At 37.8% G+C, this 22,836-nt stretch overlaps 4 protein-coding genes and 1 long non-coding RNA gene across 7 annotated transcripts; 2 read left to right on the top strand and 3 right to left on the bottom strand.

Moving 5' to 3' along the window:
• Positions 1-679: 679 nt before the first annotated feature.
• On the bottom strand, positions 680-3,294 carry LOC113495588 (2-methoxy-6-polyprenyl-1,4-benzoquinol methylase, mitochondrial-like). The gene is made up of 7 exons (XM_026874380.1): positions 2,989-3,294; positions 2,291-2,440; positions 1,744-1,879; positions 1,400-1,538; positions 1,172-1,260; positions 949-1,060; positions 680-874 (listed from the first exon to the last, which is right to left on the bottom strand). Exons 1-7 carry the CDS (start codon positions 3,155-3,157, stop codon positions 773-775), a joined length of 897 nt encoding a protein of 298 aa, XP_026730181.1. The 5' UTR covers positions 3,158-3,294; the 3' UTR covers positions 680-772.
• A 206-nt stretch (positions 3,295-3,500) lies between these two features.
• LOC113495607 (protein GUCD1-like) lies at positions 3,501-6,360 on the top strand. The gene is made up of 5 exons (XM_026874424.1): positions 3,501-3,733; positions 4,048-4,234; positions 4,397-4,487; positions 4,704-4,891; positions 5,245-6,360. The coding sequence occupies exons 1-5, from the start codon at positions 3,715-3,717 to the stop codon at positions 5,432-5,434; spliced, it is 675 nt and encodes a 224-aa protein (XP_026730225.1). The 5' UTR covers positions 3,501-3,714; the 3' UTR covers positions 5,435-6,360.
• Positions 4,267-6,416, bottom strand: LOC113495639. Its single transcript, XR_003400747.1, has 2 exons — positions 6,327-6,416; positions 4,267-4,858 (listed from the first exon to the last, which is right to left on the bottom strand). It is a non-coding gene; the product is annotated as an uncharacterized LOC113495639 (long non-coding RNA).
• A 2,115-nt stretch (positions 6,417-8,531) lies between these two features.
• Positions 8,532-16,316, top strand: LOC113495595. 3 transcript variants are annotated; one of them, XM_026874401.1, is made up of 5 exons: positions 8,532-8,636; positions 13,689-13,838; positions 14,509-14,622; positions 14,923-15,114; positions 15,353-16,316. In XM_026874401.1, exons 2-5 carry the CDS (start codon positions 13,698-13,700, stop codon positions 15,626-15,628), a joined length of 723 nt encoding a protein of 240 aa, XP_026730202.1. In that variant the 5' UTR covers positions 8,532-8,636; positions 13,689-13,697; the 3' UTR covers positions 15,629-16,316. The 3 variants fall into 3 exon arrangements, with proteins under 3 accessions (XP_026730202.1, XP_026730193.1, XP_026730212.1); XM_026874392.1 differs by lacking the exon at positions 8,532-8,636 and adding an exon at positions 10,160-10,251; XM_026874411.1 differs by lacking the exon at positions 8,532-8,636 and adding an exon at positions 12,159-12,231.
• Positions 16,317-16,817: 501 nt separating this feature from the next.
• Positions 16,818-22,273, bottom strand: LOC113495631 (peroxisome assembly protein 12-like). Its single transcript, XM_026874461.1, has 7 exons — positions 21,905-22,273; positions 20,022-20,130; positions 19,740-19,942; positions 19,120-19,343; positions 18,360-18,501; positions 18,186-18,271; positions 16,818-18,108 (listed from the first exon to the last, which is right to left on the bottom strand). The coding sequence occupies exons 1-7, from the start codon at positions 22,022-22,024 to the stop codon at positions 17,997-17,999; spliced, it is 996 nt and encodes a 331-aa protein (XP_026730262.1). The 5' UTR covers positions 22,025-22,273; the 3' UTR covers positions 16,818-17,996.
• Between the last annotated feature and the right edge of the window lie 563 nt (positions 22,274-22,836).

Raw genomic sequence — 22,836 nt, 5'->3', positions numbered from 1 at the left:
GCGCCACGCAAGCTCCGCGCTGGATCAGGATCAGGACCTTTGGGTATGAATATTCAAATTAATTGCAAAATAACTTATGTTGAATGCACGCTCGGTACAGAGTATTAATGTTTGTTTGGATATCCTTAACTCACACTTTATTTGCTTCTCGATGTCTGCCGTTTATTTATATTAGGCATAGGACGGCGATTCTGTTACGAATTATGAGAGAAATTTTATATTAGCTTTGCTCATTAGTATGTTAGACCTAACATTTCTGTGTCATATAAAAATAATTAGCATGCTTTATGAGCTTTCATACAACCTACCTGCGTGAGAGCGATACGAGTCGTATGTATGGGATTGGGTGACAGAGAATGGATGACGTTCTAAAATTGACATATTATGTAAGTAATACAAATTGTAATTATGGGATGTGATGTTTGTTAGGAACGCGGAAGTTAATCACAAATTGTATTGTAATGCGCGAGTCGACGCTCGATATCATAGATGTAATGTGTGGAAATATTATGTAATTTAGATACTGGATTTGCATTCCAAAGACCAACACAGTTTGATGGACTTAATAAATTCCTTACAAAAGAACTTCTGGTTTCCTTGTCATCACCTTTTTTCCTGTCCTGTCTGCAGTAAAATACTTACTTAATACGTTATTTCAATAGGGAAATAAAACACACTGTGCTATGACTATACTTATATAAAATATTAACAATTAGATCTTAACAACAACAATACCGCACGAATCTCTGTTCAGTTGACGCACAGACATACACTATAATTTAAACCCTGAGTGTATAGCGCACGTTCCGAAAGTAAGGTTCTCGAATGTCACCTGCCTGAAGCCAGCGTCTTCAATCATCGACTTGAACTTCTCCTATGGTAAACAAGGAAAAATGAATAAAGATTCTTTACAATTGGCATACAATGGTACTTTGTAAGAAGCCATACCTGATTAGGAAACTGTCGGATACTTTCGACGAGGTACTGATACGGCTTCCATTGTCCCACAAATAGCTGGCCCAAAACAGGGATAACTTGGAACGAATACTGGTCATAAACCCTGAAAACAAGTTTTATTTTGCAGTTAATATTTTTGAACAGAATTTAAAAAGTAAAAAGCAATTTTAACTGAATGGTATTTAATGTTAAAGTTGATGTGTATTTGACATACCATTGTAATGTGCTGTTGGGTAACTGACTAAATTCTAAGCATAAGAAACGGCCACCAGGTGTCAGCACTCTATACGCCTCCTCAAGGACCTGCATAGAAAAAGGTACCTAGTTGGTTTATCGAAATACATGGCGATAAGGATCTGACTTTAAATTCGCTGAATAGGCACAATATTCAAGTGGATCATTGCTAGCAACTCTAGCAAGGACTTAATTTATAATAAGCTACCTTATCAATATGAGTGCAGTTCCGGATGCCGAACGCGATGGTGTACGCGTCAAAGCTGTCGTCGGGCAAGTTGAGCTTCTCTGCGTCGCCGCAAACCCAGGATATGTCCACACCACACAACTCAGGAGTAAAGCCTAGCCTACAAACATTGAGTATGTCACAAATTAGACAAATGATGGGAGGAGCCCATCAGCTCAGTTTTATGTTTTCTATACCTTTTCTGTATTTATTTTTAAAAGGCTGCTGAGTAGAAAGAACTGTAACTCTGTTTAAGACCTATCTGTACGCTTAGTTTGCAATAAATATTTTGTCTAAGTAATTTCTGAAATTCATTAGTCACATACTTGAGAGCCCTCTGCTTCCCAACATCCAACATAGCTTGGTTGATGTCGCAGACGGTCACGCTGCTACGGGCGCCCTGCGCGCCCTGTGAGGCCGGCAGGTTCTGCAGGTACTTTATATATCTGAATGTTATATCACCTGAAACAAACAACAGTCAGGAAGACTTGCAACAAAGTGATAGACCACTAGAAGCTGTCAAATTTTGCATTTGGGCTATCTGTATTAAATTATTTAAAAAGACGTAACATATAAAGTATCTATTAATAGTCACAATCAAGTATTTGAGAAAGGATTTTTTAATAATCTGCTTTCCATAAGGAAATGTTGAGTAAATAAATATTTTTAAAAGTTACTGCTTACTACTGGGGTCGCAGAGTATGTGGACTTTCATAAAAAATAAATAATGCTATATGTATCAAGCTAGATTTATCTGTTGATACTATTTTTCGTCACCAAGGAAGGGAACTTTTTACCTTTTGTGCTTATTACCTGTTCCATAAGCTAGGGTGTAACCAGTTAGTCTTCAAAAAATTAGTCTGGATTTCTTACCAGTTCCACCAGCCATGTCCAGGAGTTTGGTCTCAGGAGTGGGAGCCAGCCTCTGCATAAAGATGTCCTTCCAGACGCGGTGTATCCCCATGGACATGACGTCATTCATCAGGTCGTACTTCTCAGCTACAGTCTCAAATACTTCATGGACTGTGAAAGATAAACAATTATATTATGTTACTGATTCTGAATTCGTTTTTTTGTGTCTAACACAAACAAAAAATGGTTTAATTAGAAAATCTCCCACCCAGCACATCATGTACAGTGACAAAGTCAAGACAAAATCGTTAGAATAGGTTCGATTCACATCTAAGTTTGTGTGTTGAGCACAAATTTGTGTCTTAGTTTATTGCCTAATACTCTTAATACAAGCTAAGCTAAGCAAGAGACAGGCTGGTGTTGTGTAAAAGTATTATTGATTCAGTTAAGGTTCTAAAGTCACTTATTAAATACGACGACAACTCTTATAGACAGCACCATTATAGAATTAATACTTTTTTCTTGACTCTATTACAGATTCCACCAAATATGTTATACTAATATTTTTTGGGTTAAGTTTTCATTTTTTTTAATAGCCGATATTTTCTGACTACAATAGGAGAAAAATTAAACCAAAATTTTATAATTCCCTTACTGATCATCATCTGATCATACAAGTTAAATAAAATTTCTAAAAAGGTCCTCAAATAGCTTTTTACCTTTTTTGGTCTTTTCCTCCTCTTCCACTTCTTGAAATCCGAAATGAGTCTTGCCGGGTTTCATCTCCTCCACTGTTTTTATTTGTGTGGTCAGTGCTCGTCGCACTAGTCCTAGCTGAGCAGCACATCTTATACTTAGAATTTTAGTAATCCCACTCCAGAACGCCATCGTTTAATTCTGAAAAACCTAAAATGCCGCTGTCATTCGTAGTCAGTCAGCTGTTTGTCAAATGTGCGTTGAACTTTTTTGCATGTTTCGTTTGACACAATTGAATCTTTTTAATTCAGACATGACTATTTATACATGTATAACGTAATTTCTAAAATTATTATAAAATGTATGTTTCATGTATGATGTGTCTGTTTGGGTGTTTTTTTGTAACCACTCTCATCTAGATAGATTGTAGTTGGTTTTATCCGAATGATAATTAGTGGGTAGTAAAGTTAAAATATGCTTCCAAAGATGATAAGCCAAACCACATAAAGACAATGAAATAATTACAAGGCGTGAAAACAGCTCAGTGCTCGGGCTATATCATAAAACAACATTGAGCTTGAAGCGAAACGCACGTCCAATTTCGGACGTCAATGTCATAAGTGTCACAACAAACTTGTAATGAGTCAAATTCATCGAAATTATAAGTTGATAAACAAACAGAACTATACAATGATCACATTAATGTGACAGATTCCCGTAGTGCTGAAGCTGGTCTGTCTGGCTAAACTATGGAAGCGCAAGACGAACGTAAGCAATACAGGATTGAATTCGTAACAAAATTCAAAGTTCCAGTTTTACTATTTATGAATTAACAACTATAACTGCTGTTCAACTAAAGCTAAAGCTACAAAATTCTTAGACTAAATTAATATTTATACAGTTGAATGTATGTATATTCCATAAAGATTATGTATCTTAAATTATATTAAGTATATATAATTTTCCATAACAGTTGACCACTTCACAATCAATTTAAGAAGAACCAATTATTAAAACACTGGGGCTGCCCTCTGATAGACAAAACTTAGTAAAATTGTTCTATAATATAATAATGTTTTCAGAATACATTGAGCACAGACTGGATCACTTCACACAGCGCTACAACTGGGACTGCGGGGTGTCGTGCGTGCTCATGCTGCTGACTCCAGCACAGAGGGAGGAGATGCTGGACAAGTTTGAGATGATCTGCCGCGAGGAGGGCTTCAACCAATCCACTTGGACCATTGACCTGTGTTATTTACTCAAGAGGTTGGGATAATATTAAAAAAAATTGATAACAATTGATATGAACTTGTTACATTTAATGTTATTTCACCAATGTTTAGCAGTCAATCAACAAAAAACTAAATTTGTTTGATATCAAAGCCCTGGCATTGAGACTGAACATCTAACAGCTGATTGTGTCAACAGGTTTGGTATAGAGCACCGCATGTTTACCATCACACTTGGAGTCAATGAAAACTACAGCCGGCAAGGGTACTATGACAGGATTATTCATTTGGTGAGGAACAATACTATGCATGTAGCACTAAACATGTAGCCTGTAATAAGAGGTCTAAGCCCTTTTTTATCTTAGTCTAGTTTACTCCAGAATATTTGCCAGGGCCAGAAAAACGTTTGATTTTACTAAAATCCCTCTAAATGCTTTTTCACAAAACCTTCCAGCCTCATAAAACCTTTCAATTGTTAGCTCTTTATTGACAAATCTTCTCCGCAGGACCGCGAGCGCGTGAAGCGTCGCTTCGCGGAGGCCAAGGCTTGCGGCATCAGGGTCTGGCAGCAGGCGCTGGGCCAGGCCGAGCTGCTGGCACACGTGCGCTCGCGCGGGCCCGCGCTCGTGCTGGTGGACGCCGGCCTGCTGGTCTGCCGCCTCTGCAAGCACAACAAGCTCAAGGCTGAGTTCAGGTAACATACTAGGCTGTCAGTTTATGTTAGCGGAATATAATTTAGGCCTGTGTGAAATAACAACACTTTAAACCCACGATGCGCGACGTGTCGCGGGTTCGATCCCCGCGAAGGATAAGCGTTTGTGAGATCCACGAATGCATTTTTTGAGTCCGAGTGTCTTTGTGCAAGTGAAATTTATGTTTGTAAAACCCCCGCGACACAAGGATTACATTTCTTAACGCGGGAGTCGATTAATAAAATAAAAAAAAGTAACCAATACTTCAGCTAGCGACTATTATCTCGAGATTTTTAATTCTTGCAAGAAATGTTGTCATAGGTAGACGTAGTGAGTAGTAAAGCATGTTGCGCAGACGCTGCTTCGGCGGCTCGTACTCGGGGCACTACATAGTGCTAGTGGGGGCGGGCGGGGGGCGCCTGCTGTACCGGGACCCGGCGCGGGGCCCCGGCCTGTGCGCCGTCGCGCCCGCGCAGCTGGCCCGCGCCCGCACCGCGCCCGGGACCGACCACGACGTCATCCTCATAGACCGCGACTACAGGTAACACTAGCGGCTGCAGGAACACTGAGGACGGACTCCACACATCATGTGTTACATGATAGGCGAGGGGTTACAGCATCCCTACAAACACTGCCTATAAGACGGATAAAATAAACAACGCCAACCGTTAACAATTCTCACTATTTCAATTTGGTGTCGCCTCTGGCAAGGTTGAAAACAAGTAAAGTTTTAAATCCCATGATGATACACTTGAACAAAATATTTGAATGATAACTGTAAGTAATTTAGAAATTTAACAAGCTTCTATAATTTAGAATAAAACACAAGTCTGAAAAATGTGCAATCTTTAATTTATTATTTGTTATTTTAATTCTGTGTAAAAATCAATATAGTAGTATCTAATGTATGCGTACAACTAAAGTTACTGTTCTTGACGAAATTTAACTATAATTTAATTATTATATACATAGTTAGTACCTACTAAACAAGTAGAATAAGTGTTGTAAATTATTATTTTTCTTATTAATACGTCTTATATTATTTCTTATAAAAGATAGAACATACTATATTCGATATAAATTAATATTTTTTATTATTATGTAATGTTATTTTATTCAATTGTTTATTCTAAACTATTAGGAAATACAGGTCAATTACAAAATGTGGTACAATTTGTTTGTAAGGGTTATAAAATTATGACAATTGGTGGTATTGGCGTTAAGTATTATATTAGGGTTTTATTAGTTCCTAATTATAATGTTCAATATTTAATGGTACACAATGGCAGTTTTGAAACAAGCAACAAACAAGGCAGCAAGAATGAAGCATTTACTTCGATTAAGTATAATATATGTATAAGCATATATTATAGGTATGCAAAAGACATGAGGATATAATGTGTAATATAATAAGTAGGTAGAAGATTTTTTAGTCACCTCAAATGAAATTAAAGCACAGTGGTGTATGAAACTGTTATTTTAATAACCCACATAAACATAGTTACATTTCCCTAATGTATAGTTTCATTTTACTATCAGCAGTCACGGTTCCACGCACATTCAACATGATAAACAATTAAATTTGTACACAAGTGACGAAAAGACTCGTGTATAAAAATACACAATCCACAAGAAATTCTTTATAAATCCAATACGCAACTGCGTACATACGCATACAGCCGGTGTTCACACTGTACTGTACTTAAAGAGACTATTCAATGCATAGTAGACATAGTTAACATAAATCGTCTCTTTATAAATAAACCAATAAAGTAAGATATAGGTTTAAACAAATTCTTTTTTTTTATTACCAAAAAGGCATCTACATGACAATGTCAATTGAGTTCCCATCTTTATTCAGTTCTTTAGTATTTGACATCTAAAAATCTCTCTATTACTGTCTATTCTCGGGAACTCCCCGAGCTAAGTCATCTAGCGAAGCGTGCTAACACATTGACTCTTATCCTTTAAGTATAAGGTTGAATTTTGTTTGTATATACTTTTTAGATATTTTTGTTTATACAATCTTCATTATTCCGACACGTGCCTTTGTATCAAGGGCTTGGCCTTGACCTAGGGAAAAGGACTATTAGATAGAAACTGTTAAATATATGAATCATTGAATGACGTTTAGGTAATCTTTAAAATCATGATGTCATATTTTGGTAAACATTGTGTTAAGACGAGTAAGGCTATTGTTGATATATAACATTAATTACTAAATCTTGTGCAATACAAAAGTACTTCTTTTTTGTAAAGGTATGTTACCTGTTAAATATTGCAACAGTTTTAGTACCTAATTATGTCATGTATTTCATTATTTCGTATATGCAGTTGAATAGTCAATTAATTATTACTGCGCAAATATATTTTTGCTATTTAAAAAGGTTTTTATTATATTTTGTTATTCTGAACAATTCCTGTTTTACTTCCTTGGCACCCTTTCCCACCGTTGGTTATTTATTAATAATTATAACCCAATAGGTTTTAGAAGTTTCCAATAATCGTAATAATGTTGTAACTCCTAACGCAGGGCCATGAAGGTCAGAAGATGTAAATCAGAGGAAGCTGTGCGCAGTATCTACGCACTATGTTTAATTTGCAGATTGGGGAAATACCCCGATAATAGACAACTGAACTCTTTACCTTATAACCTTCATGTAAGAGCAATAAGTTTATACGCGTTGTCTCTTTTACTCTGACGGTCTAAACTATATGTTAAAAAGAGCACACTAAATTGATTAGGTAGTTTGTTATCATGGCTACCCACCCACATGAAATATTTTTAAGGGGGTATATGTAATGTTGAGTGATCCTTTGTCCCTTTTGTTAGATTTAATATGTTGGAATGAGTAAAAGAGCACAATATGTTTCAGTAGTAGCAGGGTTTTGTAAATGTAAACGCTTTCTCAATTATAAATATACAGACAGCAAAAAAAGAACAGGTACTTGATAATACATAACTTAAAAATAAAATTGATCCTTTAATTTCATCATCGGCGTAGCCTTTTCCCAACTATGTTGGGGTCGGCTACCAGTCCAACCGGTTTCAACTAAGTACCAGTGTTTTACAAGGAGCGACTGCCTATCTGAGCTCCTCAACCCAGTTACCTGGGCAACACGATACCCCTTGGTAAGACTGGCTGTCAGACTTTTTCAGCTTCTGACTATCTGTAACGACTGTCAAAGATGTAGGATTAACAGCCAGGACCCACAACTTAACGTGCCTTCCGAAACACGGAGGAACTCGTTATGACAAAGATGGTCACCCATCCACGGACCAACCGCGTCAAGCATAGCTTAACCTGTGATCGAATCACTTATGCGGTTACAGCTTAGCCACGACGAGAGAGTCCTTTAATTTGTGATTTGTAAACATGTCATCGAACTTGTACATACATATATACATATTCAGGGACTTACCTACAGAAATTAGTCAAGATTTAAGAATGTATGCAACAATATATAGCTATTGTGCTTATGTAGTTTACCTTAGTCATTTTACTTATTATTTATCCTTTAAAAAATCTACTGTTGTGACTTGCATGCTGACTGTCATCGAAACACCTCACCTTTCTAGCCACGTGATTCTGGTCTCTAACCTGTTGCAATAGTCGCTATTATTGTGTGATGCGTTACTCAGATCCGTCGCGTATATAAGTTGAAGCTTTTGACTCGCCGCTTGTTTGGGGTTGAGTGCGTGAGGGTGTGTGGCGATCTACTGATTGATAAGGAGTATCAAAAGTCGTGAGTACTTCTTACATTTAAGTGTGATAAGATTTAGTGACAGAAAAAGTAACCTTAATCACATGCTTGAGTAAATGCTTTGGTATCGTACCTTTCTAACAGAATTGATATTAAAAATAATGAAACGAGATTTTCGGTAGGTAATTTTGTAAGTAAATTGCTTCGAGCAAGAAATTATACGAGATACCTAGACAAAGAATGAATAGAGTTCAGAATTAGAATATAGTTAGTTAAACCTAGAGTGAACGATTAACTAGATACATTTGCCAACTGTGAGTGCATTAAACTGTTTCAAGAATAAGTTCGGGGGTCTATGACCTGTCTTTGACGGTCAACACTCAAGAGCGACGCGAGGAGATGTAATATGTAACAAGCCACGTGGATTTTATTGCCACCTTGCAAAGAATTTAATCATTTTGATAGTGTAAACAGATCTTCTATATCGACAAAATATTTTTTATAAGTGTTCAACACATCGAAACCGCTTTGTCGGAACCGAAATAGAAGGTAGCGCCATCTAGTATCGTTATTGTGAAGCTCAAATCTAACATGAAAACGATTATTAATTTTTTTTCTACGGACAACAGCTAACCTTTTTTTTATTAAAATAAAAATAAAATGGTGGGACCTACGTCGTTTTGTAGTATACGAACTTAAAGTATATTAGAAATAAGATGTGTTGCGCTGTACAAGCCATTAACATTGCATTAGGAAAAAATGGGTAATATTTTCCAGAGTTTACTATCGCAGGTATAGAAGCGTTGGCAATAAGTATTAGCATTGTGGTAAGTACCTACTCGTGTATAGAGCACTAGCTAGTAAAATAGTTAGGTCTTCCTTAGTTTAAATTTTTGTCCGCGGCATTGTAACTTAGCTACGGGACAATGGAAAGAAAATGATTGAATGCAATCTACGCCCTAAAGAACTAAGGCCTTAACTGTCCAAGCGTGTGAAAAATTGAAAAGAAAGTCGTATATACGAGCTAAATATATTGCCGGGAAAATCTTTACGCGTGCTTATTAGTTCGAGCGACGCGACGAAACCGCATGATAATGACGCATCCGCAAACAGGTTAGGTTTTATTACAAATCGATGTTTTAATTGTCTGACAGTGGTTAATTTATGAGGATTTTTCTTAGTATTTAAACGTTTTATAATATTTATTATTTTAATTAGGCGGAATCGAAAAATTGGTGCCGTGCCGCTTTTGAGTTCTGGGTACTACTCCACAGAGGACTATATATTGCGGGCGAACAGGGGTGCTAGCTATAGTATTTTTGATGCTCATTATGATTAATTCGAATAACAGTATTAATTACTTGAATTTGCTATCGTATATTGTAACTGTAATGTAGAATATAAGACCCAGTGGACAGAAAATATTATGACATTTACGGGGAAACCCCAAGTAGCGTTTTAGTTAAGATTTTTTAACAAATAATAATAATTTTATTAAGATAAGGATGATTGATCAAATGACGATAGTAAGCGGGAGTATATAAAGTTTATTGAATGTAGTATTTAATTAGTATCGCAGTAGAGAGGCATCATGTTAACTATGTTTAGTTTGTTGGCATTCCTGATCCATTCATCAATATTTGTTGTATCAGATGGGGTGAGTACTTATAAAACTTTGTGAATATGTGAATGGAGGATTTACTTAGTATAAGATAAACTGTAGTTCTATAAAAACTTTTGCGTACATTTCAAAGAAGATTGGTCCATAGCAGATATCAAGTCCTAACCTAACCTAACCCAGACCATCTTTAATATAAAGTGTTTAGATATTCAATTTTCCTTCTTATTTCTTTCTAATACGTCTCAACTGCAAAAATCTTATCACAAATTATGTTGTTTGTTAAATTGTCACTATGCTACTTTACTAACGCCTAAGTACATTTCTTGACTTAGTCGGCAAAAAAAATAGCTCACGCATCAAAAAGTAAAAAAAATATTCAAAATTCCCACAATTTTTTGAATTGTTATTTCAATAGGCCTCCCTGAGACCCTCGTGTACCTGGCAAACGTAATCTGGGGATGCATGATCTCATAGTTAGTACCTACCGCAATAATACAACGTAATTCGAGTCATAATTTATTCTTCTTTATTTTTTCTAAGGACCTCTTAATTATTGTGAGATAACTGCATCGTACGGGAAATAAAGCTTCAGTAAAATCGAACTCATGTAGGTCATGGAGATACGGCTCTTGCATAATACTACCAATACAATTTGGAGTCGCCGCGTGCGGTGTTCCCCTTTCCATGACCGGATGGAACCTCCTTATTTACGCTCAAATGACACATTTCTAATTTTTGTGGTGGGCTAGGGGTTAATTGATTCCCACGGTATTGTTTGAAGGATTGAAAAGCATTGCCATACACTTACAAAGAAAAGCGCATGACGTAACACAGCGGCTCAGGTTTAGTCAGTAAGAGCCTGACACTATCCGAGAGATTCCCTCCCCTGAACTAGAGGGTGTCTGTGAAGATACCCCCACCTTGCCAAAAAAGGGGTTAATTGATTGGATCCGAACCGGGACCCTGAGGCGCCACTATTTTGTTCTTGCTCTTATCCACTACGCTGATGTGAACAATCACATCCACGGATCAAATTGTCTCTGTTCGTTACTAGTCCAAGACAGTAAAAGTACCTAACTTTCCTCATGATTCTTCAATATCACTGATAATTTGATCAGCAAACGCAAAATCGAGCTAGTATCCGGAATTGGAAAGCCTCCACATGGACAGAATTCTTTGCCTGGCTGTGGAAAATCTACCTACAGGTTCGGATGCGGCTAAATTAGCTAAGCCTTTTATAAAATAGATAAATGACAATAAATTTAGTACCTTACGCTTGTTTTCGCGTGTATATCGATTCCCAGCAGGATAGTTTGACTCATGCTGAGGATTTATTACTAGACAATGACGCAACATAATGTACGCTTGCTCAGTAGATAATTCGGAGATTTTATGAGTCAATCGTAATCATAAAGAAATATGTATACTAAGTACCTATTGTTATCTTTGTTTATGCATTTTTGTCTTCCTCTCAACTGGGTTATTTACATAGGTATGCGAACAATTCATTTGAAACATTTTTGAATAATATAGAATATTCTTATTGCGTTTAAGTTTCATCTCGCTGCAGATGTCTGTCGTGTTCTATGCGTATGTTAGTTTAATTTTTTATTCTTGTCGAAATTTCGGGAGCGCCTCTCTTTCGTCTATCCTGTAGGTTGGTATATTATATCCCTTCTATTTAAGGGAAGAAGTTTTGTCCAATCGTGTTATCATTAAATTCTTATATAATAATATGATTTTTGTCACAGAAAAGTCCCCGTTTTCCCTTAACTAGGTTTTCCAAAAAAGTTCAATCCACCTAGATCCTTATAACTTTAATAAGTCTTCTTAGTTATCAGGCCTCCTAGTCACTCCACTAGCTCTATCTTATCCCCGTCTCGACCGAAACTAGTCATAATAAAAGTGAATTTCGTAAACTTTATGATTTTGGTATCTGCTATCTTGTGATAGCGTTATCAATAAGACGCTAGTACATGTTAGAGTCGCAGTCGTGCGCCGCGCCGGGAACAATAGGTATGTGTTATTAACACCATTATCATAATAATGAACTGCAGGCAGTGGCACCGATAGAAAACAGTATGTAATGCTAAGTTTACGAGTCGTGTGATCTAGTTTTAGAATATTTTATACAAAAGCCTGTTTTAAGGAGTAAGAAGAAAAAAAACGATTTTTTTGATAGCCCTGCATTAGAATTCCGAATCTAATAGGAGTTTTCTTCAAGTTTAATTCATTATGCAGTTGTTTTATTAGTTTTGTAGGTGTTTGACTTAATTGTATTGGCTTAGATTGTTATTGGGTTCCTTAGTTATTTTCTTGGAAAAGTTTATTCATTTGTTATTTAATTGAGGGCATTTTCCTTATGCCAATTAGTTTCATGTGTTTAAGTAATTTATTCTTAATCAGCCAGGGAGAAATATAACATCTTTCACTAATTCTTCTGCCTGCTTAGTCACTATTCTGTGATTCATAAATTATTGTAGAAGCTATGTTTGTAACTTGACGTAATACACCGGTTTCAATGGTGCAGGTGTTGGTTAACTACTCACATAATTATGTCAGTTAATATACGAACTATGCCTTTATGTGACCCCAGTGACCTTTATATTATGGCCTATCATTGGCGTAGAATGTCCTAACCTTTTTGGTCTTTATGCAAGGTCTCGTGACCTATTCTACATTGTATTAGTATTTGCATTAAATTGTTTTTACTATGTTTTACATATTCTAAAACTGGCCAATTTTTGTCTAAGCACCACACTATTTTCTACTCTAAAGGAGATAGGGGTTCCTTACCTAAAATACGTGAACTTAAGTAATATTCATATAATACGGAGAAATTATTTTTTACTTAAAAGTCGTGTCATTCAACTTTCTAGAAAGAGATAAAGTAACGAATTAATTTGATAAAGGTGTACTTATACAAATCAGTAAGATGTGTGATACATTATATTATAATCGGTTATCGGAAGGTGCGGCGCTGATCTGATTACAAACAAACAAACAAGACGCCACAATGATAGTCCTATCGTATAATAACATGGTTACAGACAGGTTCAGGTCATGGGGTCTTTAGAGACAGAATGGCTGAGAATGGACTTTCAATTCAGCGTCACCGATATGCCGAAAGGCAAATCAGAGAAGAACGAGTTTATGATGGAGAAATAGAAGAGTATTTCTTGAATTTACTTGTGATAACCTATAGCTTAGCCATAGATTTCGTGGCATACAAAAAACTTGTATGCCACGAAATCTGTCTCGTTGCGATATAGATATATTTAGCAAAACATACTAACTAATTTAACTTTCAATTAAATTAATCTCTATCTTAAATTCGTAAGGAATCCGGATTAAACGGAATTATCGTGATTAAGGATAACCAGGACGAAAAGAGAAACCGGTGTTACGCCTATTAAAAAAAAATAGACTGGGTCGAAAAACATCAGCTTATAGTTGGTAACCACTTGTTACAGAGATACATAATGGGTCGTACAGTCCTGAACGAGAGCAACAAGGGCCTGGTGGAGAACTTCTCCATCCCCGCCGAGCTGCATGAGCGAGACGGCAAGAGGTTCGCTAGCTTCGGTACCACTGTGCCCATCCACTGCTGCACACCAGAACAGGTGGGTGACAGAGAGAGGCAGATGTATTTGTAATTCGGCATCTTTGTATCTTCATTTTAAGGAGACAGTCCAGTTCCAAATATTTTTCTTTTTATAATGAACACGTGCAAAAGTAAGAGGAAACATTCCGGTTATGCTCACTTCTTTTTTGCAATTTCCAATCCTGAAGTGAGATTTTGATATCTAAGTCAATCACTCTGAACAGAGGAAGAGGCAAATGTTCGATATTTCTATCTTCCGGTCTAGGTATCGCGGTGGGTTTCCAGGAAATTCAAGTCACATGCACAGAGACGAAGAAAAATAATAGGGATGGTGACTGGATATAAAAAGAAAAAAATCTAATGAGTCCCTCAGATAGATAAATGAAAAATATTAGACACGTATTTTCCTTTTTATGAAAACCTAAAATTGACAAATAAATCTTTAAAGTTTAGGAGCTGGCTTGTGACGTAACGATATGGTAACTCAATCGTGTCGACACGCGTCAGTTTCATTCACTGTAATTTGGAAATTTATGTTTGCGGGACAAATAAAATACTACGTCTCCATTATTATACAATAAACTACAAGACGGACACTGGTAAAAATGTTGTCATCATCCCTATAGCTTAGGATCACAATAGTCAGAAGGCTTCTCCACATTCCGACTAAGTATGTGTTGGTGTTGCAGGTGGCGGAGTTCGCGAACAAGACGCACCACTACTGCGACGTGTTCACGGAGCAGGTGCTGGCGCCGCTCGACGAGCTCGTCTACGTCAGGATCGACGAGAACACTGCCGAGAAGGTAAGACGCGCTTTGTATTCTTAACGTAACTTATAGTTTCTTGCCGGCTCCATATGAATGACACTTTAGAACCGCGCAACTGGAGTCATTATGCTAACGTTTTGAAAGGTCCTGGAAAACGGCCTTCTTGAAATTAAAACCTTTGATTTCGATTCCATGAAGATACGGGCATACGGGATGTACTCAACACCTTTGGAAATAAGAGTTTTCTGTTTTGGAGGTTCTGTAAGGGCTGTTATTTCAGCCTGCCACACATGTATATTAACTACTACAGTTTGTAAGTGCCGTATTTTGTTGTAGGTATTCATCAACCGCAGTAAGCGCATCCTGCTGGTGTCGAGTGACGGTGTGCTGGCTCAGTGGCGCAGCGCCCCGACCTTCGAGTCCAGTAACAGGTTCCTGGCCGGCACGCCCATCGTCAACAAGGATGGCGACCTCGTCTCCGTCGTCACCGCCAGGAAGGGGAACCACTACGCTGTCTCTACCTTCGAGGTGAGGTCACTTTGACGACAAACCAAAACTAAACTGATATTGTTAAATAACCTTAATGTCTTCTCTCTACAAATAGAGAAATTTCAATTTATAAAGACAAACTTTAATTTCGATGCAAGCCTATGCACACTGCCGGTCGCAACTTATCGTTTTACCTAGCAGAATATTTAAAACACGTATGAATAGAAAAAACACTACCAACGGGTGACTAGTCTACAAATACCCTCCCTTATCTCAGGGTGAAGGCGGTTACTTCGAGACCTCCCAGCCGTGGAAGGTCCTGGACCCCCCCGAGGGCGCGGCCGTGTACGGCGACCGCTGGTTCCCGTCGCGCGAGGAGGTCCGCGCCTACACGCTGTCGCTGCCGGGCGCGGCGGTGTCGGCGGGCTCCCCGCCCGCGCCGGTGCTGCACCGCGGCGGCAGCGGGCGCCTGGTGCTGGCGGACGCGCGCGGGCGCCAGCTCTCCCACCACTACCTGCACGGGGTCGCCACTACCGACGTGCAGTACTTGTAACGGGTGCCCAGCTTAATTAAGGAAGATAGTGTTGCCAATTTTGTATATTCTGTACGGATTTTATTGAAGTAAATATTTTTGATTGATATTTATTTTAGGTAAGTAGACATGAAATATAACATTAATCAATGAAATATATTTTTCAAGTCATTGTTTCTTCAAATAATGTTCGTTAATATGTTGCTATAGTTAATATGTTATCACAACGTTGTCAGTAACGCTGCACTAAGCTCGCGTTGAGAAGCATTTGGTGTGTTGTACGTTTTTCTTTCGTTCCCTGCATGTTTCAGGAGCATTGTTTCATACAATGCCTCTGTCATATCCCGGGGGCGACAGGAACACATATAACATAACAACTGCTTCTCAATGCACGCTTATTGTATATAAACTGACATAAAACTACAAAGTTTGACAGTATTGCTACAAGTGTACTTCACTTATATCATGTTTTGCAATTTCATACATTTTTTACTTACAAAAAGAACTTTTAATAATTAAATGTTAAAATATATATTTTTGTAAATAAATGTAAAGTATAAATTATTTAGATATTTGTAGTTTTATATATTGTACTGGAAAAGTTCAAATGTTGCCATGTCAATCCAATTAGTATTGGGTATATTGTTTCTGTGGGCAATACAAATACAGGTAAATGTAAATATGATGGAATAAGAATAAAATACATTTATAATTTAATATTTGTTTTATTACAAACAATAACATGATACATAAGTCACCATTTCATCACCAACTTCTTTTAGCGAGCAAATATAATAATAAACTTAACATTTCACACGATTTTACTAAAGACGTGAATATAAACTTTAAGTAGATGTCATAAAGTGTTTATTCAAGTACCGAAGGAGTATATCTTAACTGTACAGATACGTAATACTACAGGTTAACATCAGACATATTAATACCATCCCTCGAATACCTACAACTATTTAAAAACTTAACTTCACAATTATCTCTACCTGTATTGTGCCACTTTGGCCAAGTAACCCATCTACAATCGCTAATCAATAAGTAATGACATTTCGCTTTGATAGATCACGTGACTTTGACCTGTCATCGTGTCATCTATTGACATAAATCATTGTACTGATGCCACTTGGTTACAGAGGCAAGTATACTACATCACCATTATCCATTTCATATTGAAACAGTCTTTAAATTCCAAAGCAACTTCTCATATCTAAAACTTCCACAACCATTAATGACCATAACACAAATTTTAATTTATAAAACATTTTTCTCACAACATCATCCTATTGGTCGCGTGATATAAAAACATCAATATATACAAATAAATTATTATAATTAAGTCAATTGAGCTACTGTTAAATCAAAATTTGTCATCATCACACTTATATTTTAAAGGCCTTTGTTTGTGACTGTGTGCGGTGGTCATGCTTCTAAGGCTGAACCAATTGTGATAAAATTTTGGATGTAGCTAACAAAGACAAGATAGGATAATACAAGATACATAAAGATTCTTTTTATCCTGAGGAATGTAGCCTTCTTAGAGTATGAGCAAGCATCAATGTATATAACAAGCAGTGGGTAACACTGCAGGCTGTGGCTAGTTAAAAATATGGCAACATTTATAATTATTTTTTACTTAAATACAATGTAATAGAATTGAAAATTCAAAACTTCAGTCAGAACTCGAACCAGCGACTCTTTACCAGCGAAGCTAACTATTATAACTAACCTACCCATACGCGATTCAAGAGGAATTCATGTCTTATACTCTACGTTTTCTATATCCCTAAACACGACTTAACTTGCACCTTATGCTGTGTTTAAGTGTGTTTGTATGTGTTTTACCATAAGGAGCTCTGAGGGTAAGGACCCTCAGAGCTCCTTATGGTAAAACACTAACAAGCTAATTCTCGTAGATTTTAATTTAGTAACGAAACAGTAAAATGTTATTCCAAATAACTGGGTATGTTACCAGTCTTCAAAAGTCTCGACCAACACATGTCATGTCTAATATGTAATATTTAGTTATTTTTTATGAACAATTCACTAAACAATAAATCGCAGTTCTTTGTGTTCATTACAAGCTATCGGCTTAAAAAGAACTGCGATTTTTTTTGCTTTATAAAATCGACTAAATGACCTATTAGTCGATTAGAATATCTACTCGATTACATCTAAATCGTTTAATTAATTAGGCTAATAGAGACAAACAGTCGAGTATTGACGTTGCACCAGATATTGACTATGTTTTTCGATTTTACAATAATCGTTTTAGTTAGGTACCTTCATTGTGCGCTTGAGCTAAATCCACAATACATTATGTTGATAATATATTCAGTTCCTACGTTTCTTGACACTCGTTACTACATAGTTAGTTGTGCTAGTCGATGTAGAGCCTGACGAGCGAGGTCTCGGCGGCGGGACAGCGCGTGACGGGACACGACGAGTGCGCGCGGACGTGACGCGAGATACAGATGTAGCAGAATATGTAGCTACGAGGAGATAAGTGACAATTAGAATGAAAGAGTATTGAAGTTATGTAATTTTAATATTAATAAAGAATGCTTACCCAGACACAGGCAGTACTGTAGGTATCTTCCATGATTGAAGGCATAAAGGACACTTGTTTTTCCAACGCAGCGCTTGATCTTCACGCTGATATAAAAGGAAAGGAAGATATTAGTATATATGATTTTTGGAAGGACGTAACACTTTTGTTTCACTACAAGTGTGTAGTGTGTACCTTGGGCGGCGGCGGCGTGGGCAAGGCCTGCTGGTGGTCTGCCCTCGCGCTCCACCAGCGCAGCAGCTGCACGCAGAAGGCGCCCCACTCCGCGCCGCGCAGCGCCAGCGAGCCCAGCGCGGGCAGCGACGACACTGCGGACCTGTAGCACCGACAAACATACCCTAACCCATTACAAATAAGGAACGGATAGGTCATCACGGGAAATACCCGAGTCGAGTCGAGACGCGGTTTCGATTACCTTGTAGGACAAGCATATGTGTGATTCACGTATGCTTCTGAGTCTGAGTGTCTTTTTGCACGTGATTTGTATGTTTGTGAAATCCCCCGCGATACAAAGATTAAAATCCATAATCTGGCAGTCGTTTTTTAAAGAATAAAAAAATAAAAGTAGGTCGCGTTCTGATAAAGATTCGTGTGCATTAGGCAATATATGAAAGAGGTTGAACTCTCTTGTCCACTATACGCGAAAATGGATGATCGGCGTTGACTGTTCTCTTTTTGCAAACATTTCGCGTGCCAATTTTACTTAACGGGTACCAAGTTTAAAATGAACACAGAGCATTGAAATGAAACTACTTTTACGGATTTTATCGCGGTTTAATTTTAGATTTTAGTTCCCGACGTTACCTTTGCAGGTATCATGGTCACAGGCATGCCGCGATAAAATCCGTAAAAGTAGTTTTATTTCAATGTCTAACATTCGCGTAAACCTAAAACCACTATGAACACAGAACATTCAGTATGTATACACACGCACCCGATGTCCCCGGTGACGGCATGCCTGAGGGTATCCCCCCAGCCGCCGGCGTCCTCCCGCGGCGGCGCGTCCCGCAGCGCGAGGCGCAGCGCGGCCAGCGCGGGCGTGGCGCAGCGCGCGCCGCACGCGTAGCGCGCCAGCACCAGCAGCCGCGCGCACGCCGAAGCCGTGTGGACTACCGCGTACGAGTGGACCGCCACGCGGCGGGCGCGGTCTGCACGAGACTGACACAACACACCATACAGGCATTACATATGATGTACTGTATGATGGCTACGATGTAATCGCACAAATTGATCAATCACAGGCTAAGCTAACTAAGGTCCGTGGGTGACCATCTATGTTATACGAGTTCCATCTTGTTTCGGAAGGCACATCAAATGTGGGTCCAGCTGTTGTTCATACTTCATTAGCACTAGTACTTAGCTGCTTCCAATTAGGCTAGAAGCCGACCCCAACATAGTTGAGAAAAGACTAGACTGATTATGATGACATTTATTGACCACGCAGAAATATGGTACAAAAAAAAATGAATAAGTGCCATGTACCTTTAAATATGACGCCAATCGCAATTACCAACACCTATATTATAAACCAAAACACCTTGGATTTTGGTTTACCTTTCCCAACCTGCCTTCCTCGTTGTCCTCTCTCCACCGGTCCACAACCTTCTCGACCTTATCCCTGATGTAGGGCAACAGCACCAGCAGCGCCAGCGAGGCCTTCTCCAAGTGCAGCGGCAGCTGCTGCCCGCTGCTGAACTCACTGGAGCTGGAGACGGGCACACGCAACAGACCGTAGAAGCTTTCAGAGAACGAAGCAGCTGAAATTTGTATAAAAAACTTGATTAGCTCTGTCTCATAGTTTTGTCTACTAGTCTTGGGTAACTACAGGTGACTCACCATAATGTTTGAGGTAGTAGTACTGCAGGCAGCCGTCGAACAACAGATACAGCTCATCATACCAGTCCACACACCACCCACACTTGTTGGGGTATGTCGCCGCCAGAAACTGAAAACAATACTATACATATGACATAGCAGAACAAAGAATCAAAATCTGTAACAAGTGGTACACTTAAAACATATTTTATTATGAAGACTTGTGTACATTTTCTCAAGACCCACAGGCAAATCGCTGCACTGTCTTCTCAAGTAGAATACCAGTGGATGTTGGATGATGGATGTAGGACGATGGATGCTGGATGCAGGATGATAGATGTTGGATGATGGATGATGGTTGATGGATGTTGGATGATGGATGTTGGACGATGGATGTAGGACGATGGATGCTGGATGCAGGATGATAGATGTTGGATGATGGATGTTGGACGATGGATGTAGGACGATGGATGCAGGATGATGGATGCAGGTTGGTGGATGCAGGACGATGGATGCAGGATGATGGATGCAGGATGATGGATGCAGGATGATGGATGCAGGATGATGGATGTTGGATGATGGATGATGGATGCAGGATGATAGATGTTGGATGATGGATGTTGGTTGATGGATGTTGGACGATGGATGTTGGATGTTGGACGATGGATGTAGGACGATGGATGCAGGATGATGGATGTTGGATGATGGATGCAGGATGATGGATGCAGGATGTTGGATGTTGGATGATGGATGTTGGATGATGGATGCAGGATGATGGATGTTGGATGATGGATATTGGATGATGGATGCAGGATGATGGATGCAGGATGATGGATGCAGGATGATGGATGCAGGATGATGGATGCAGTATGATGGATGTTGGATGATGGATGTTGGATGATGGATGCAGGGTGATGGATTTAAGGAAGATGTTATAAGAAATATGTTAAAATAATAAAAAGTAAATTTAAAACAATTTGACAATCCTCTTCAATCAAAAACTTACAATGTAGACTAGATAAAGGGGAAGTCAAGTAAAATAATCTCCCCCCCCCCCAGCCTAATATTTTACCTTCAAACGGCAGAACAAGATTTTATTAGATTGCAAAATGTTAGATAACATCAAATTGAGACATGGGCAGGTAAGAGTTGAACCACCTATTTGTTTTCCATAATATTGTTTCAATTAGGAATATGGATTGCAGCAAAAAATAAACCCAATGTAGCCCATGTGTGTACTATTTGTCTAAAAATATGGAAATGTGCAACATTAAATAAAAGCCCACTCTAGGAGCTGGGTTTGACGATATTAGCAGCAGTATTCAACACACATATAAGACTAAATACCTTTTATATTGCTTCACCACACAGGGCAACACAGAGGTTTACTACAACAATAAGTCCTTGGATCTAAAATATTCATAAACATAAATCTAGATTATAAAGATAAACTAACATTGATACACTTATCACTAACTTTATGGTCAATTTATCTGAAGTAATATATTATCTAAGAATAAATGACACAATCTATATTTGGGAGAAATATAAAAGTGCCTTAGGAAGATAGGTATGTTCTCTATAGACTAATGCAACCGATGTAAATTCTTAGATTAGTAAAGACCAATATCAAAATATCTACAATATCAAGTACTGTAAGTGTCCTTTTTCTCTTGTACTTATTTAAAGGCGCAAAAGAAAACATTGAATACTTATTTAGAGAAATAGTCAAAGGATTGATAAAGGATAGGAATAACATTTGATCTTAACAGAACTTTTACAGTCATCCTGCTCTGGCCACTGAAGACTGGTAGTTGCTATCTTCACGTAAAATAGATAGAGTAACGTAATATATCTAGTCATTGAAGCTGTTATAATCTAATTAAAATTAAGAAGTAAGTTACCTCAATAACTTTCTGTAGCGCGGGTTTCACAGTGGAGCCGAGAGCTTCCTGCGCCGTCACTTGGAACAGGGACGGCCTGCCCTGCAGTGTCCTCGTCAAGTGAGCTGCGTACACCGCCATTGTTTCAATATTTGCTATAATAACTTAGTTATAATTTATGAACATTAAAACTTCACAAGTTCACACAACTGGTTCCAGTCAACTTTGTTTATCAATTGTCAGATGTCAATATCAGACAGCTGTCAAAAGGCGTTTAGTTTTTTCACAGTACTTATAGAGCATAGCTTTTACAGTTTAAAAGCATGTAAATCTTACGGCGAATATGATAACGATATCACATCACTCAGAGACGTAGACGTATTACTCCCCCAAAACTTGATAAATGCCGTAATTTAACATGAATGAGGCAGTCTTTTATTTTTTTAATTGTTATATTGTTATATTATAACTACTTGGTTCTACATTAATATGTAAACTACTTCGCTTGTTTATTATTTAAATATTTCAAAATTCGCGTTATAATTAAGTGTTTAAATAGCTTTTAAATATTATACTAACGACGATTAAACTTCGAATAGAAAGTTCAAAAGACCATCAATGTTTTTGTTCGCTAGAGCTGACCGCGAATACGTGTACATGTAGTAGGTCCGAAGTGCAATTAGTGTGGCGAAACAATGTTTTATAGTGAATCAGTTCGATTCATCGCTTTTTATTAAACTATTCAAATTGAATGAAATCTATATTAATTATTATTTATCTAGGATTTGATTTAGTTAGCCATTTGTATTACCACAGAAGGAAGACATTTGCAACTATTTAAATAGAGAAGACTATTATCTATAAATATAATAATAAATTATTTAATTATAGCATAACCTACTAAACTGTAAATAAATGATCAGCTTCATTATTGCTCAGTGCAGGACCTATAG

This window comes from Trichoplusia ni, chromosome 1 (genome assembly GCF_003590095.1).
Source record: "Trichoplusia ni isolate ovarian cell line Hi5 chromosome 1, tn1, whole genome shotgun sequence".
Classification (NCBI taxonomy): domain Eukaryota; kingdom Metazoa; phylum Arthropoda; class Insecta; order Lepidoptera; family Noctuidae; genus Trichoplusia; species Trichoplusia ni.
Note: the sequence above shows the minus strand (reverse complement) of the source record. Positions and strands in the feature narration are given on the sequence as shown.